The sequence below is a fragment of the Ovis canadensis genome, chromosome 5, assembly GCF_042477335.2.
Source record: "Ovis canadensis isolate MfBH-ARS-UI-01 breed Bighorn chromosome 5, ARS-UI_OviCan_v2, whole genome shotgun sequence".
In the NCBI taxonomy this organism is placed as follows: domain Eukaryota; kingdom Metazoa; phylum Chordata; class Mammalia; order Artiodactyla; family Bovidae; genus Ovis; species Ovis canadensis.
In genome coordinates this window covers 62383232-62400167 of record NC_091249.1, presented here as the reverse complement: position 1 = coordinate 62400167, position 16936 = coordinate 62383232, and the positions used below count along the sequence as shown (strand labels likewise).

Below are 16936 nucleotides of genomic sequence, written 5' to 3'. Positions count from 1 at the left end.
TATCTTTCAGTTTGTTAATGTGGTGTATTACATTGATTGATTTGCAGATATTGAAGAATCCTTGCATCCCTGGGATAAAGCCCACTTGGTCATGATGAATGATCTTTTTAATATGTTGTTGGATTCTGTTTGCTAGAATTTTGTTAAGGATTTTTGCATCTATGTTCATCAGTGATATTGACCTGTAGTTTTCTTTTTTTGTGGCATCTTTGTCAGATTTTGGTATTAGGGTGATGGTGGCCTCATAGAATGAGCTTGGAAGTTTACCTTCCTTTGCAATTTTCTGAAAGAGTTTGAGTAGGATAGGTGTTAGCTCTTCTCTAAATTTTTGGTAGAATTCAGCTGTAAAGCCATCTGGTCCTCTTCCTGATATTAGATTCTATTATTTCCTTTTCCCTTGCATTCTGCTTATTTTGCTGTTTTTCTCCCCCCATTAACCTCTTTTAAGCCTGAATGATAGTTTTCCTCTTTCACTCCACAGATTGAAAAAAAACTTTTTTTTAAGTTTTCTTTTTTTCCCATGAAGGAAGTTCCAAAAAGCAAGCTTGAATTTGCCTACATGGGAAACCATTTACATAGCATTTACATTGTATTAGGTATTATAAGCAGGCTTCCAAGGTAGCATAGTGGTAAAAAGTCCACCTGTCAATGCAGGAGATGCAGGAGATGTGGGTTTGACCCTGGGTCAGGAAGATCCCTTGGAGGAGGGCATGGCAATCCACTCCAGTATTCTTGCCTGGAAAATCCATGGACAGAGGAACCTGTCAGACTACAGTCCACAGGGTTGCAAAGAGTCAGAAACGACTGAAGTGACTTAGCATGCATGCATGAGTGTGCGTGTGCATGCACACACATGCACACACACATATTATAAGCAATCTGGAAATGATTTAAAATACACAAGAGGGAATTCCCTGGGTTAACCACTCTGCAGTTCAACTGCATGGGGCATAGATTTGATCTCTGGTCAGGAAACTAAGATTTCACATGCTGTGCAGCATGGTCAATAAATAAATAAAATAAATGTACAGAAGGATGTTCATAGAATATACTACATGATTTTAAATAAGGGACTTGAGCACCCCTAGATTTTGATATCTGTGGGGGTCCTGGAACCAGCCTCTCACAGATACCTCACAGTTGTCTCAAGGGACAACTATACACTCTTGCTTCTTAGTACTTTTCACCTAGGCTAACTTTTTTGGCTTGTTATCTTCAGCTTTGTTGGGATTCTTAAATCTTGATAGTCAGGGTCTTAGGATCCCATAGAGAAGCTATCATATGACGAGAGGAATTAAGCTTGCATTTGCTTTTTTCTACAAGTATTGTCATATATGATGATCAGGTTGAGAATTTGGCTGGAGTTAAAACATCTTAGAGATGGAACATCATGGAGTCTGAGGAGAAGGTGTTAATGAGGAAGGGAGGACAGGTTCCTTACCTGGGGCATTGTTTCTCAAACTTAAGTGTTTCTAGGAATCATCTGGGCATCTTGTTAGAGTGCAAATTTTAATTCATCAGGTTTGGGAAGAAGCCTAACATCTGGGATTCTGCATTTCTAACCATCTCCCAGGGGAGGTTCACAGTGCTGGCCTGCAGACACACTTCAAGGAATAAGAACTATGGGGTTTCATGTTTCCAAACAGCCACCTCTGAACTGGAGCTCCCTGTATCGCTCCTCGTCATTGCCAGACATCTTGAACAGTCCAAGTCTGAAGCAGGTGGTAAAATTCAAGGACAGCACAATACCAGATAAAGTAAAAAAGAAATATTGTTCAAACCACAAAGAGCTCAGAAAGGTAAGACTTTTTTTTCTTTTTTGTCAGAAACTTTTTAAAAAGACAGTGTCTTTAATCTTTATCTCATCTTCTCCACCTTTCTGGGTTGGGGGGTTGCTTTGGCATAGCTTTTGGCCTTGTACTTTTACCTTTATCTCCTCTTTCCATTTTCCTTTTCTACATCTGCACCCATATATAGTATTTAATAATAAATATGTTATATTATAATTTTGGAAATGATATCATTGTATTGTCTTCCCAACCACCTTTTTTAAGATCTGAGAGAATACAAGGGAACTCTGATTGAGAAGGATATTTATTGCTGTTTTATAGGCATTTGGACAGAAATAACATCATAGAGCACACTGGTTTGCTGGAAAGCAAATTCTGAAAAACTTAGCCCTCATCCTGTATCTCTCTTTTAAAAAAGAAATCTCAATACGTTTGGCTATTTTATAGAATCAGTGTATGACATTATAGAAAAATAGAAAATTCAAATAAGCAAAAAGAAGCCATTGCAAAATGTACATAATCACATAGGCCAGAGTTAATTACTGTTAATAATGTATAGCCTTTCAGACTTTTTTAATGCAAATATATTTTTTCTTTTATTAAAGAGGCATTACAAAATACATGTTTTCTAACCTACTTAATGATGTCTTATTTTCAAGTTAATGAAGTTAATTTACAGCTTACATTTTATTCCTTCAGTTCAGTTCAGTTGCTTAGTTGTGTCCGACTCTCTGCAACCCCATGAATTGCAGCACGCCAGGCCTCCTTAATAGTAATCAATAATGTGTGGATATGATTTGTTTAACCAAGATCCTGTTACTGATCATTTAATTTATTAGTAATTTTTCTCTATTGTAAACATCGTTAATAGCCAAATCTTTCTACATATCTTTATTTTCTTAGTAAAACAAGTGGAATTATTAGATCAAAGAGTATGCATGTTTTTAATGAATCTCCCAACACTCCTTCCTTCTCTTGGTTTTTAAACCTTTAACATGAGGATTGGGGTGGGGGGAATCTTGTCTTTAGGGCTTAGGTCTAAAGAAAATGGTCTCCCTCTGTGACATCAATATGACTCAGATGCTGGAGGAAGATTCAAACCAGGGGCCTCTGATTGGTGATTTCTCCAAGGTGAGTTTGGTTGCACCAATCTTATATTTCATCCTGTATTTTGGATCTGAATTTTATCTGCTTCCAGAGGACACTAAGTTTAATTAATATGCATCTTTAGCAAGTACTCACTGATAACCTGAAGGTGCTGTAGTGGTAGATCTAGGCCCTAAGCCTTTCATGAGAAAGTGTCCCTTATTCACTCTGGAAATATCTACAGAAGTGGAAAAAGTATGAGGCTTTTTTTTTCCTGTTTTTTGGTGGTGCCCTATGGCATGTGGAACCTTAGTTCCCTAACCAGGGGTCGAGCCTGTGTCCCCTGCAGTGGAAGCACAGAGTCTTAATCACTGGACTGCCAGGGAAGTCCCAAGTATGAAGCTTTCTACTTTTTAAAAAAACATATTTAAAAATTATATAAATCATATTTGGTGACTACAGAAAAGGTAGAAAATGGAATCTATCTCAGATCTTACCAGAGTATTATTGTTTTTGTTTACTATTTTTTTGGTGTATATTTCTGGTGTATATTTTGGTGTATATCTGTATTTATTTTCACAAAGACACATGTGTGTACACAAATACACTTTTTGTTTTTCCATGTTTGTTTTTAGGTTTTTATTCCATCTCCTTTGATATATCAGGAACATCTTTTCATGTCAATAAATAGTTCTTCATCATTTCATCACTTTTAATAGCAGCACACTATTTTTTTTTTTTTTGGCTGCCTGTAATTTCCTGATGAATCCTTTCTTGTTATTTACTTCTACAAATTTTCCTTATGAACTGTACCAAGATGGACATATTTGCAGCTAAATCTAAGAAATTTTAAACATTCGTAATTAGCTCTTTAGGTTCAGTTCTTAGAAATGGGATTGTTGCATATGCATATTGAGACCATTGATTTCTGAAGGCATGTGGGGTTTTAAATGTCATTTGGATAGGACAATATACGGGTCATGATTTCAAATTTGGATATAGAGAACTTGCTGTTTTTTTAGCTCTTGGGTATTTCTAGGTATGTGCACTGCCAACCGTGTCAGGGAAACACCAAGATCTGAAGTACGTCAACCCAGAAACAGTAAGCAGATTTCTGGAGATGGTAACTGGTTACATAAGCTGCCATCTGGTCTGTTCTGTCCCTAAAATCCCCACTTCCATTTGTATTTCTTTCACTTTGTTCACTCATGTGGGCTCTGTATTCAGCTGAAGCTATGTTAAAAAACTCTCTTATATGTCACCTTTGTTTGTAATTAAGCAAATGATATATAATTGTTACCTAAGGAAGGAGGAAGGGGAAGGGAGAAAAGTAAAAATCACCCAATTAAGCTGGCCTTACATCCTGGTTTACATGTTGCAATTCCATTTATGCCTATTACTGCATATTGTGCTCTCTGTCACTCTCAAAAGTATTCTAGTTTGTGCAATAATTATTTTGTCACTTTACCCATAGGTCTCACCATCAGAGATAAGCACTAGTAAGACTTTCCTTATGGCCTTACAGATTTTATTCTGGTATAATAAGTTTTATAAAAACAGTATCATAATCATGTAATTTTATAGTTAGCTTAGTAAGTCATTGTAAACATCCTTCTATATCATTTTTTTAAAAATCTGTATTATCCCTTTGATGGCTATGTAATATTCTGTTATATTGATAATATATAACTTTTTAAACTAAACCTCTTTTATTATTTATTTATAATATTTTGATAATCTAAAGCGATGGTGGGATCAACATTATTGTGCCCTATCTTTATGTACTTCTGTTTACTTAAGATGCTAGAAAAGAACTTGCTGAAAATGTAATTACATTTTTTTTAATAAGTATTTGCAAAGTTTCCTCTGGAAAGTTTGAACCAATTTATATAACCACATGTAGCTCAAGTTTCCTCCTCTGGATATCAACCCTTTCCTTCCATATCCCTTTTGAGAAACTTGCTTTCTAATCTTATAGTGGAGAGTGGGGAATCATTCCTCATTTCTTCTTATAAAATTGAGACCTCTAGCTGCTACCTGTGCCCTTACAGAAATCCTTGGGTGTCTTCTCAGAGATTGATTGTAGCCGTGTCTTCCTCCAAATAAACAGCTTGAATCTTCTCCCTTGTGTCCTGGCAATACCGACTGTTTTGGTTCTCCGAAAGGCCATTGCCTGTTTTATTCTCTTACTTGCAGAGGGTTGATGGGGGGCGGTTGCATCACTGCTCTGTTTCAAATATAGGGGGACTCTGGAGGCTGGGCATACAGTGGGATCCTGAGTGACTAAAAGGAGTACACATCAGGAACTGGGTGACTGGCTCTTCTCTCCTTCCAAAGAGGCAGGGTATTCAGTCATAGTTTCTGTACAGGTGGCTGCCTTACTATCAGGGGAGTTCCAGGGTCTGATTGAGAAGTTTTATATCATCGATTGCCGCTATCCATATGAGTTCCTGGGAGGACACATTCAGGTAAGGTTATATTGAGGACTTAGCAGGGGAGGGACTGGAGATACCACTTATTAAGAAGTCTAGGCAAAGGGTCTTGCAACCTCTGGAACCAAGGCAGACATTATACATTTGGAATACATCAAGGTTGTTAGCCCTCATTCCTGTTGTAATTCTGTGAACGTTGAGCAATTTACTTTCCCTTTCCCTCCTAGACCAATCTGCCTCTTTCCTATAGGAGCCAAAAGCTCCTACCTGGAAATAAAAACATTAATCCAGGGACTGAGTAGCACTTTGCAAACACTTAATGCTTACAGACCGTTCTCACGATAATCCCTACACTTCAGGCAGTTCCGTTCTATAAATGTTTATTGAGCACCTAGTATATAACCAAGCTCCATGCCAGGCTCTGGAGGTTGATACAGGTAGATTTCCACTCTGAAAGTACTTAATAGTCTAGTCTTCCTGAACTAAATATTTCAAGATGGTATTCCAGTTATTTCTAAGTGTTGGCCCCGTTCTCTCACCCTTAAGGAAATACTTAATAAAATTATTTTACAGGGAGCATTAAATTTGTACAGTCAAGAAGAACTGTATAACTTCTTTCTGAAGAAACCCATTGTCCCTTTGGATAACCAGAAAAGAATAGTCATCGTGTTCCATTGTGAATTCTCCTCTGAGAGGGGTCCCCGAATGTGAGTGTCTGCACAAGGAGAGGGCATGGAGAGGGTGATGGATCTTGAGTTGGGACTTATAGCCAGGGAACCTTCCCAGCCCAGTTCAGACAGAGACTAAATGAATGAACGATTTCCACTATAGTTTAAAGAATGTTAAGGAGGTGGAAGGAAGAAGTTTCTACAATTCAAAGGTTTGAAGTAGTGAAGGAAAAGGGATTTGGAATTAGTTACCAATGGAGGAAAGGAGAAAGAGCGGTGCTACTTGCACCTTGTTTTGCAAAAATAAGATCTGGAGCTCTTTTTGAGGGTTATGAAAGTCTATTCTTCCTCCCCTTCCCCAGTGAGTGACCCATGGAATCCTGAACTTGCTTTTTCCCATCTCACCCATCTCTGGATTTTTCTCTAAAGGTGCCATTCTCTGAGAGAAGAGGACAGGGCTCTGAACCAGTATCCTGCACTATACTACCCAGAACTGTACATCCTCAAAGGGGGCTACAGAGACTTCTTTCCAGAACATATGGTAAATCTTGGATGGGGCATGTGGGGCAATGGGGGAGCCCAGACTTGGGGGAGCCAGCTTTAACATGCAGCTCCCAGGGCCTGCAAAGCCCTCTGAGAAGAAAGTGCTATTCCTTCTAAGCCACTCCCTATAGCATCTCTATTATACCTCGTGGGCAGACTGTAGGCATCAAGAGGATTCCTTACTCTGTCCCTTGCCTTTCAGGAGCTGTGTGAACCACAGAGCTACTGCCCAATGCATCACCAGGACCATAAAGCTGAGCTGCTGAGGTGTCGAAACCAGAGCAAAGCGTGGGAAGGAGAGCGGCAGCTGCAGGCGCAGATTGCCTTACTGGTGAAGGATGTGAGCCCATGATATCAGGTCATCTACTGGCTGCCTGGGACTCACCAAAAGGCACTGTAGAAACCCTGAGCAGAAAGAGGCCATCTTCTATGCAGCCTCTTTTCATTCTAAGATGTTAAAAGATGTCAGCAAACCAACAGGCTGCCAAACTAATGAAATCCCAGGTGTGGGGATTGGTTACATTTTAGTAGAGCTGCTGGCTAGTGAGGAAGTCCTTGAGCTAGTTCTCTAAGGTTGGAGCCTTGGGTTGCATGGAGATTTATGTTGCTTCAGGGGGCTGTTGCATTCCTCTTCCTAACTACTCGCATCTTCTCAGAGGTCAGCCAGATCTTTCTCCTGGGCTCTAGCTATGCAAGAGAGAGTTGAGAGAATTGTCCATCTTCTTTCTCTGTATTTTCCTTCTTTGTCTCCCTCCCTCTTCTTTTTTTAAAAATGGAAATATAAACATTGATGAATGAGAAAAAATCCTAGAAGATGTATGTGAGGAAGTAATCACCACATTTAAACTCCTTCAGACAAAGATGTAGCCATCTCTATTCATAGCTGAGGCCAAAGTGCTTTACTCCAGACCATGGTTCTCAAAGTTTGGGCCCTGGTCCATCAGCATTATCTGAACTTTGCTTGAAATGCAGGTTTTCACAGCCCACTCCAGACCTGCTAAAGCAGAATGTCTGAGGTTAGGGCACAGAAATCTGGGTTTTAAAAATCTCCCTTTCAGGTGATTGTGATGCATGTCAAGACTTGAGAACTGCAGCTCTGGAATTAAAGAAAACCTTTTAAATGGAATTCTTCAGCGATGTTTCAGACTTTCCTTTCCTATACCATTCCATGGTATGAATTGGCTAAAAGTGTGCCCCAGACTCAATTCTTTGTGGTATCAAGACTCAGAAAACCAAAATAATTGCCATTCTGTAAGACCAAGTGATAGGTCTGAGTTGCATTCCAAAGTTTCCTTATCTACAGCCTCAATAGAATTTTAAAAAATATTTATTTATTTATTTTTGGCTGCACTGGACCTTTGCTGCTGCTTGGGCTTTCTTCCAGTTGCAGAGACTGGGGGCAGTGTGTGTGGGGGCTACTCTATAGTTGTGGTGCTTCTCATTGCAGTGGCTTCTCGTTGGAGAGTACTGGGTCAGTATTTGTGGCGCACAGGCCCAGTTGCCCTGCAGCATGTGGAGTCTCCCAGACCGGGGGTTGAACCTATGTCCCCTGCACTGGCAGGCAGATTCTCAACCACTGGACCACCAGGAAAGTGTGCCTCAGTGGAGTTTTGACTTTTCCCATTTTCCAAAGTTTTTTTTTCCACTCCTCTTCATGTTTCACAGAGACAGATTTAGGATGGTTGGAAGTAGACGTCTGTGCCATATGAAGATAAGGATGAAAGAAAAGAAAAGTACCAAGCAAGATCAGTTAGACTTCAGAAAGATATTTAATTAATCAATTAAAAAAAAAATATGGCCATGCCGTCTGGCATGTGATATCTTAGTTCCCCAACCAGGGAATGAACTTGCATCCACAGAAAGATATTTTTAAGTTACACTCTTCAGCATTACCCCAGGCTTTCCTTTTTTAGAGCTCTTTAAGGTGAGTAGGTTTTTGTCTGTGTAGTCAGATACAGCCCTTCTTGGCCTGGACGGCAGTGGAATTGCACATTGTCATTCTGTGGCATTAACCTGGTAGTAGTGATAGCTCAGGACTAGAAATGGACAAAAGGCTATGAAGCCTAGACTGAGATAGAATGGAGAAAAAAGTGACACCTTCCCAGATCTGGAGTAGGGAGACTTTAAAAAATGATTGGGAGGGAAGAGTGTGCCCGAGTAACTGAATTGATTTTTGCAAGGTTCAGGAACGTTCTTCTCCCAGAGTGCTGCATGCTTGCCTCACAGCAGAGGGCACTGCTGTATTCTCTAAGGCAGCCACTGCAGCCTGCAGTCTCTGCTCCTAGCTTGAACCTGCCTGTCCTGAGCCCTTGAGCTCAGAGCTCAGAAGGGCTGGGGGGAAATGGAGAGAAGAGCTGCTGCTTCAATAGGTGGAGACAGCTGAGGGAAAGATGCTGTTCTTTTGTCCCATTCCACACACTTCCTCACAACAGGCAGGAGCTTAGTCACCTGAGCAGGAAACTGCTTGAAGCACCTCCTCTTCCAAGTGTGAGGAGGGGTCCCTGACTCACTGCCTACCCTAGTGGGTCATTTCCTGTAATTCTTCCCAGAAAGGGAGAAGCAAGCCCCTACCTGGGAAGAGACTGGTGCACAAGTATTCACATTTCAGTGATCTTAAATGGAAGTTCTGAGTTGTAAAACATAAAACGAGGGCTTAATCAGCTATCTACTTTGTGGAAAATTAAATTTGCCTGAAAAGCTACATTTTCCCATATAGTTTCTTGTAATATCTTCCCACTGTATAGGTACCATGTCACGTGATTCATGTTATTTTCAGAAACAATAATAAATAGTAGCTAACAACCTTTCAGTTGTTTACTGCTTGCAAGTAAACATTTATTCATTTTATATAAATAAACTAATTTTCACAACAATCCTGTGAGGCAAGTAAGTAGTCACTATTATACATGTTTTACCAATAAAGAAATTGAGGAACAGAGAGACTGAGTAACTTGTTTAAGGTCCCACAGCTAATGAATGGCAGAGTTGGCATATGAACCCAGGCAGTATGGCTCCAGAGTCTGTAATGCTAATGGATTTTGCTGTTACCAAATCCTCATCGGTGGAATGATGTGTCTTTCTAAATTGGCATTGTATTAGGTGTTAAATGTGTAAGTGCCTCAGTTATAGGTTCTTGAGAAGTCAGAGCCATAGGGTTGCTTCAGCTTGGGAACTGAAGCTAAGGGCAGATACTAAGAACCCAATCTAGAAACTTTTGCATGAGGCTATGAAGGGGTTAGCTCTGTGCTGGTGTCCTTGTACTGACTGGTATTCATTCAGCATGAAGTCAAGTGATAAAGAATGGAAACCTTTTGGTCTGAAAACACTTCTGGTTGCAATCTCAGCCCCAGTACCTGGCTGACCTTTGCTACAGAGAGGGAAGCATTTCCCTTTCCTTACCAGCCATATATAAAGTGAGAGGCATGGAGGATCTTCTTTCCCCATTCAGTTCAGAAAAATGTGAGAGACTCACTAGTTTCTTTCTAAGGATGTCAATTCTAAGTACCACAAGCATTCAAATATGTCACAGTTCCTACCCTTAAGGTAGAAATGAGTCTCTTCGTTCCCATCCCTACAAGTACTCTGGCCCACTAGCATATTCAGCAAAAGGAAGAAGATCTAGCCTCCAACTCCAAATCTGTAGGTTGACTGGTAAGGGTTGGCTGAGTTCATAGAATAATTAATTCCTGCTGTGATATCATTCTATGTGTGCTATGTGCCTGGCACTAAGCTAAACCCTTTACTCACTATATACTTTTTTAATCCTCAAAACTGTTATACAAAGTAAATACTGCTATTAATTTTTCAGATGAAGAAACTGAAGCACAGAAAAATTGAGTGACATGCCCAAGGTCACACAGCATGTGTTGATAATGTCAATTGAAACCAGGTAGTCTGTAAAACTTGTTCTCTTACCTGTTTTTCACTGAACTGCTAACACCCTGGATTAGCTAAGGATAGCAGCAGGGCAGGAATTAAAGCCCAACAGTGAGAGAGGGCTTGATAGAAGGCAGAAAACCAAGATTACAAATGAAAGTGGAGTAAGATACAGAGCTTTGAGCCCCAATCAGTGGCTTGCAAAGCCCTCCCAGGGCAGTTTGTGTCTTAATCATTTTTGCACCTGGCACAAAGCTGGGCTCATAATCAGCCTCAAAAGACATTATTGAATTGAATGATGGTTGAGTAACATCTTTGTAGAAAGGATTGGCTCATTTGTCATTATCCACAAGGTTCCCAACAGCAATACTGCTTATCTAGCAGGTGTTGGCAGCCACAAAGGACATGGTTGGTGGGGAGAGAGTGTGCTGGAGGAGCTGTCAATATTAGTCTTGGAGTCATATTTATTTGCAGAGGCTTCCTCAACCCTCCACTAGCCTTGGTTACCAATCCTCATTAAAGGCCTGATGATGTCAAGCTCTTTACCACAGTGCCCAGACAGAATTATGCTCCAAGCATCTCATTTACTCTCAAACAGAGGCTGGTCTTTTATGGGTGGCTTTGGATATTGCTTTCAGCCCATCAAGTTGACCTTGTTCCTTTTGCTTTCCTGGTTCCTTTTGTGGGGAGAACATTGCATAGACCCACTGAGTAGGTACCCTGAGCAAATGCCTTTTCTAAGCCTGCCATCCTATCCCAAACTGATTTGCCTTGGTTGCTGAAGGAGAGAGCAGAGGTGACACCCCTTGATCACCTCCCACATCTTTGTTGATTCATAGCACCCTTTCCTAGCATCCCAATCACCTGATATTGTTACATTTTGCCTTGTAAATCCCATTTTGGAACTATTGCCAGAGCGAAGCGGAGAGTGGGGTCTATCAGCTCCCTAGCCAGAAGTTTCCTAATCTTACTGGAGGGAAGGACTTGGGAAAGGTACACAGAGGTAGGGTGGGACTGGTGGGGGTTGGGGGGAATAGGCCCTGTATAAAAGCTGAGTAGCCAGATGTTCACTTTCACAGCTCTCCTGTAAGACTGGCAGGGCAGATATAGATTAAAATGAAGCACAAACTCCATTTAAAGTGCATTACAGCCCAGGAATCAGCTCCCCCTGGGCAGGAGAAGGGAGGAAAGGGCACAGGAGGCCACATAAGTCTCTTTCCTTATCTAGCACCACATGTCTCTCTCCTAGCTTTGTGAAGGGTGATTTACACCCTGGCTGGAATGACTCTCTTTCTGAGCTGATTACATTGGCAAATGCCCCCCAGAGGCCACAGCAGGATGGCCATATTCAGAAGCAGCAGCCAATAAATCTCAGAGGTATATATTGCACTTCTCAGTACCCTCCCTCCTGGCCCTCTGCCAGGTGGGCTGTGGAAGTAGGAGAGGGCTTGGTTGGAGGAATTGGGGGAGGACACCCTTCAATACCTTTCATTACCATCTTCCCTAAGTACTGTTTAGTTCTCATTCTTACATGCCATTCTGCCTCTGTCTTTATCCAGGGAGCAGGTGGGAACCAGCCCAGTAAATTGATCTAATAAATAACCCTTATCTTTATGGGTAGAAGTCCTGGGTTTCTTCTAGGTATTTGCTCTTGATAGAGTAGCTTGCTCTCCTAACCCTCCTCTGAAAATGATAAGGCTCCTAAATGATCTCTCCAACCACCTTTCTCAATGATCTTTCGTCCAGGGAAATCTCTGCAGTTTAGTCTGAGGGAGGTTTGATCCTTCCATCCTTCCTCATGACACTGAAGGGGCTGAATTTTGGAGGCGTCTAGTCTGGCAAAGGTCCTGGGATCTGGCCCCAGGTCTGTCCCCAGCAAGGTCATTTCACCTGTCTGCAGAATCTTGGGGTTAATAATACAACGGAATCCCACCCCTGAAGATACTGATGTGGGGAAATGATATCAGAGATGTGCAAATTCTAAGGGGAAAAAAACCCCCAAAACTTGAAATGCAAGTGCCCTCGTGCGTTTGTTACAAGATCTCATTTGGGGTGGTTGTTTCTTGGTGGTAGAGCGGATTCCGGAAAGTGAGATAGGATGCTTTTTTTAAAAAAAAACAAATATTTGGACCCCCGAGATGGCGCGTTTCCAGTGGCAGCTCCTACAATGACTTGGTTGCTCCACGGCGCCTACCCTGCCTGGCTCGCCCCAACCCCCGCAGCCCTCTAGGCCTAGTAGGAGAGGCTGCGTGGTGCGTCCCTCGGCTTTGGAGTTGGAGGGCGGTGCCCGGGACCCTGGTGGGAGAGTGTCGGCTCCGCCCTCCCTGCGAGGATGGGCGGGAGAAGTGGTGGGAGGTGCCGGTGGAAGAGCCCGGTTCTCAGAGCTCCTGTGCTAAGGAGAGAGGGTAACGCTGAGTCGGGTGCAGGCAGAACACCCGACGTCGACCGCTAGCGCGCGCACCCCACCATGGCGCGCCCGCGGAACCCGCGACCTTTGCCGCCTGCGCTCCTGCTCCTGCTGCCGCTGCTGCTCCGAGCTGGTGAGTGTCGTTGGAGCCGCCCCGGCCGGGGAGCGAGGGGATGGGGCTGGTGGTTACAGTAAGTGGGGTGCTGGCACCAGAGCCCAAAGAGGTCTCAGACCCCACACTGCTGCCTGGTGCCGGGCGTCCGTCCTAGCCTGGAGAACTGGAGGAGGAAGCCTAGGGTGTCAGGAAGGGCTGGGTTCTACGCCTAGTCCAAGTGTCTGAACTTTTAGACTGAGTGTCAACCGTGGCCAGGGCACCCAGGCATCTCCTCGCTGCCGGTTCCCCCTCTTCCCTCTTTTGATGTGCTCCTATACAGTCACGGAACAAGCTGCAGCCAGGCCACTACCAAGACAGCATTTCTAGGAGGCGGGTAGAGTCAGAAGCAGGACGCCTTTTGCTCCACATGGGCTTTACGACTTCCACCCTGTGTAAAGACTGGGAAAGTGGCCACTAGGTACAGATGACAATATTGAAGTTTTTGTTAGAACTAACTTGTCACTGGGAACTCCCTGGTGGTCCAGTGGTTAGGACTCTGAACTTTCACCCCCCCCAAAAAAGAAAGAAAGAACTGACTTGTCACAAATTAGGGTTGAAAACTGCTGCCCAGAAATCGCCAACACCATTACTGAGTGGTTGAGAATATTGCTCACCATCAACAAACCCCCTCTTCAGGATGTACTTTATTATTATTTTAATTGGAGCAGAAAACTCACTATTGGGTAAGATGGCCTTTCTGTATAGGCTGCCCAGCACAGTGCCTTGCCCTGTTATAGATCCACAATAAGTGTTTGTGTAGTACATGGTGCAATGCCTGATTTTAGAACTATGCCATTCCTCTAAGAAATCTCACTGTGGGGCTCCCGTCCAGAGCCTGGCTGGAGGGACTCATGAGGCAGAGACCAGGTACTTATCTGCACATGACCTCTTCCACAAAGTAGGACTGCAGAAGTGCAATCTTGGCTGAGAGACAGATAAGGAAGGAAGGAGGGAAAGTACTGACCTGTTCAGACTGACTTTGTCAGTAAATCAGAGCAACAAGACATCACTGATCTGATTGAGCTGCCCAGGAAATTTCACTACCCTAACAGTATGGCTGTATGTCAGAATCCGGTAAATTTTCAACACCTTCATCATGACCAATTTAGTGGAACAAGTTACCCTCTGTTAGTGATGAAATTTAACATGACCCGCACCTTCTTTTGTGGAGCTGCAATGCCCCCACATCTACCACTGCTCAGACTTGGTGAACTGTATCAGCTAAGAAATTAGAGAGGTTTACTTTTGAAAATTGTTATGACTCAATATTTAATATTTAGTCTAGTTAAAGCAATGAGACTTGAACCTGCTACATTTCTTTCAGCAAGCACTTTCTGGGTACCTACTAGAAGTAACATCTTAAACATGCAGCATTTTTCAAACTGTTTAAATCCATGTCCCTTTTTTGATAAAGATAAAAATCTTACGTCTTCCTTAAATAAATTTTGAAATTTCAAAAGTCCTTTTGTTCATCTTTCACATATAAAATTGTTATATATGCTTTTTTGTTTTTGTTTGTTATCATTGTTGTTTTGGCTATGCCATGATCCTAGTTCATGTTTTGGCCATACAAGATCCTAGTTCCTTGATTAGGGATTGAACTTGGGCCCTCAGCAGTAAAGGCACAAAGTTTTAACCACTGAACTACAGGGAATTCCTGTCAAACATGCCTTTTTGAACCACAGGTTCCCTTTGGAAATTCTGATATGTCCCTAAAAGGGTCCCATCCTCTCTCTTTCTTATCCCCTGCATTGAGAAATTCTGGTTTAGTCCAATCCCCTTTTTAAAAATCAAAATTATGGACTTCCGTGGTGGTCCAGTGGCTGAGACTCCGTGCTACAAATGGAGGGGGACCGGGTTTGATCCCTGGTTAGGGAACTAGATCCCACATGCTGCAGCTATAATCCTGCATGCTGCAGCAAACATTGAAGAGTCCATGAGCTGCAACTAAGGCCCAGTACAGCCAAATAAATAAAGAAATTTTTTAAAAAGTCAAAATTAAGGACTTCTCTGGTGGTGCAGTGGATAAGAATCTGCGTGCCAATCCATGTGACACGGGTTTGATCCTTTGGGAAGATTCCACATGCCACAGAGCAACTGAACCTGTGAGCTACAACTACTGAAGCCTGCACACTCTAGGGCCCTCAAGCCACAACTAATAAGCCCCTGTGCCACAACTACTGACGCCCACATGCCCTAGAACTGACAAGTCACAACTACTGCACCTGCATGCTACAACTACTGAAGCCTGTGCATCTCGAGCCTGTGCTCTGCAACAAGAGAAGCCACCACAATGAGAAGCCAAAATACTGCAACAAGAGAGTAACCCCCATCTCTGCAACTAGAGAAAGCCTGCATGCAAAAATGAAGACCTAGCACAGCCAAAAATAAACAAATAAATAATGACTAAATAAATATAGCAGTGTGTACATGTCAAAAAGTAAAAATAAATGCCAAAAAATCCACAATGAACAAAATACCAAAATTTTAAAGGAAAAGTAACAATGCCATGTTGAGGCATATTAGAGCCTGAAGCAAAAGGAAAAACCAGTACTGCTCACCCTGCCCTTTTTTGCACATTGGATATGGCATCAATTGTCAAACTTTAAGGGGCATCATTCTCTCTAGTGAATTTGCTAAAATTCAGATTCCCAGGCATTATCATGAGAGATTCTCGTTTGGTAGTTTGGAGCTAGGGCTCAGAAATGTACATTTTAATAAGTAATCTAATTGATTATTATATGATTGGAAGAGACTGTTGGACTAACTAAACTTGGAGGCCCCTCCTAATTTTGGGACTCTGATTATAAATAGAAGGTGCTCAGAGAAGTTATTGGGGTGGCTCATAAAATATCTGTTATCTGGTTATTTTTAAAATATTAGCGGGAGCTTACAAAGAAAAAGCACTGTTCTAAACACTGGTAACAGAGTGGTGATAAGACAGACATGGAAATCTAGCTGGGAAGAAAATTTTAAAATGGAGTAAAAATATATCAAATGGTGATAAGTACTATGCAGAGAATTGGAATAACAGTATGTTAGAGTAGCTGGGTGTCTATTTTACTTTGGTTGGTTGGGGATAGCCTTTGTGAGATGCCACTGAATGACCAGAAGGGTCCAGTCATGTGAAGATCAGGTGGAAGAGCATTCCAAACAGAAAGGTTAGGTGGACACAAGCTTGTCTCATTTAATGGCAACCAGAAAGAAGGCCAGTGCAGATGTAGGGAAGTGGGAGAGGAAGAAAGAGCTAGGAGGGAAGGTTAGAGAGTTGGGCAGGGCCAGATCTCTACAAGGCTTTGTAAACCAGACTTCATAAACTAGATCTTAACCTAAGTGCAATGGAAGCTGGTGGAAGGATTTAAGCAGAGAAATTAGATGATCTGATACACAGTTTTTAAGTTGATCAGTTCAATCACTCAGTCGTGTCTGACTCTTGAGACCTCATGGACTACATGCCAGACTTCCCTGTCCATCACCAACTCCTGGAGTTTGCTCAAACTCATGTCCATCCAGTCGATGATGTCATCCAACCATCTCATCCTCTGTCATCCCCTTCTCCTTCTGCCTTCAGTCTTGTCCAGCATCAGGGTCTTTTCCAGTGTTGGTTTTTCGCATCAGGTGGCCAAGGTATTGGAGTTTCAGCTTCAGCATCAGTCCTTCCAATGAATATTCAGGACTGATTTCCTTTATGATTGGCTAGTTTGATCTGCTTGCAGTCCAAGGGACTCCCAAGAGTCTTCTCCAACACCACAGTTCAAAAGCATCCATTCTTTGGCATTTAACTTTCTTTATACTCCAACTCTCACATCCATACATGATACAGGAAAAACCATAGCTTTGACTAAACGGACCTTTGTTGGCAACATAATGTCTCTGCTTTTTAATATGCTGTCTGGGTTGGTCATAGCTTTTCTTCCAAGGATCAAGCATCTTTTAATTTTCATGGCTACAGCCACCATCTGCAGTGATTTTGGAGCCCA

The 16936-nt window shown here is 42.2% G+C and overlaps 3 protein-coding genes across 7 annotated transcripts in view; 2 read left to right on the top strand and 1 right to left on the bottom strand.

Moving 5' to 3' along the window:
* The window catches only part of CDC25C (cell division cycle 25C), a 36582-nt gene extending 28937 nt beyond the window's left edge, over positions 1-7645 (top strand). Inside the window, exons 8-14 of one of the 2 annotated variants that reach the window (XM_069592150.1) lie at positions 1647-1799; positions 2820-2921; positions 3916-3978; positions 5246-5344; positions 5882-6015; positions 6406-6517; positions 6722-7645. In XM_069592150.1, coding sequence (XP_069448251.1) covers positions 1647-1799; positions 2820-2921; positions 3916-3978; positions 5246-5344; positions 5882-6015; positions 6406-6517; positions 6722-6871 — 813 coding nt within the window. In that variant the 3' untranslated portion in view covers positions 6872-7645. The remainder of the gene's footprint in view (positions 1-1646; positions 1800-2819; positions 2922-3915; positions 3979-5245; positions 5345-5881; positions 6016-6405; positions 6518-6721) is intronic. The other variant, XM_069592151.1, reaches the window with a different exon arrangement.
* The window catches only part of LOC138441332 (oocyte-specific histone RNA stem-loop-binding protein 2-like), a 64546-nt gene that overhangs the window by 34123 nt on the left and 13487 nt on the right, over positions 1-16936 (bottom strand). The gene's annotated exons all lie outside the window — the stretch shown is intronic.
* The window catches only part of GFRA3 (GDNF family receptor alpha 3), a 50019-nt gene continuing 45729 nt past the window's right edge, over positions 12647-16936 (top strand). For both annotated transcript variants that reach the window (XM_069592153.1, XM_069592154.1), the window contains exon 1: positions 12647-12935. In XM_069592153.1, coding sequence (XP_069448254.1) covers positions 12863-12935 — 73 coding nt within the window. In that variant the 5' untranslated portion in view covers positions 12647-12862. The remainder of the gene's footprint in view (positions 12936-16936) is intronic.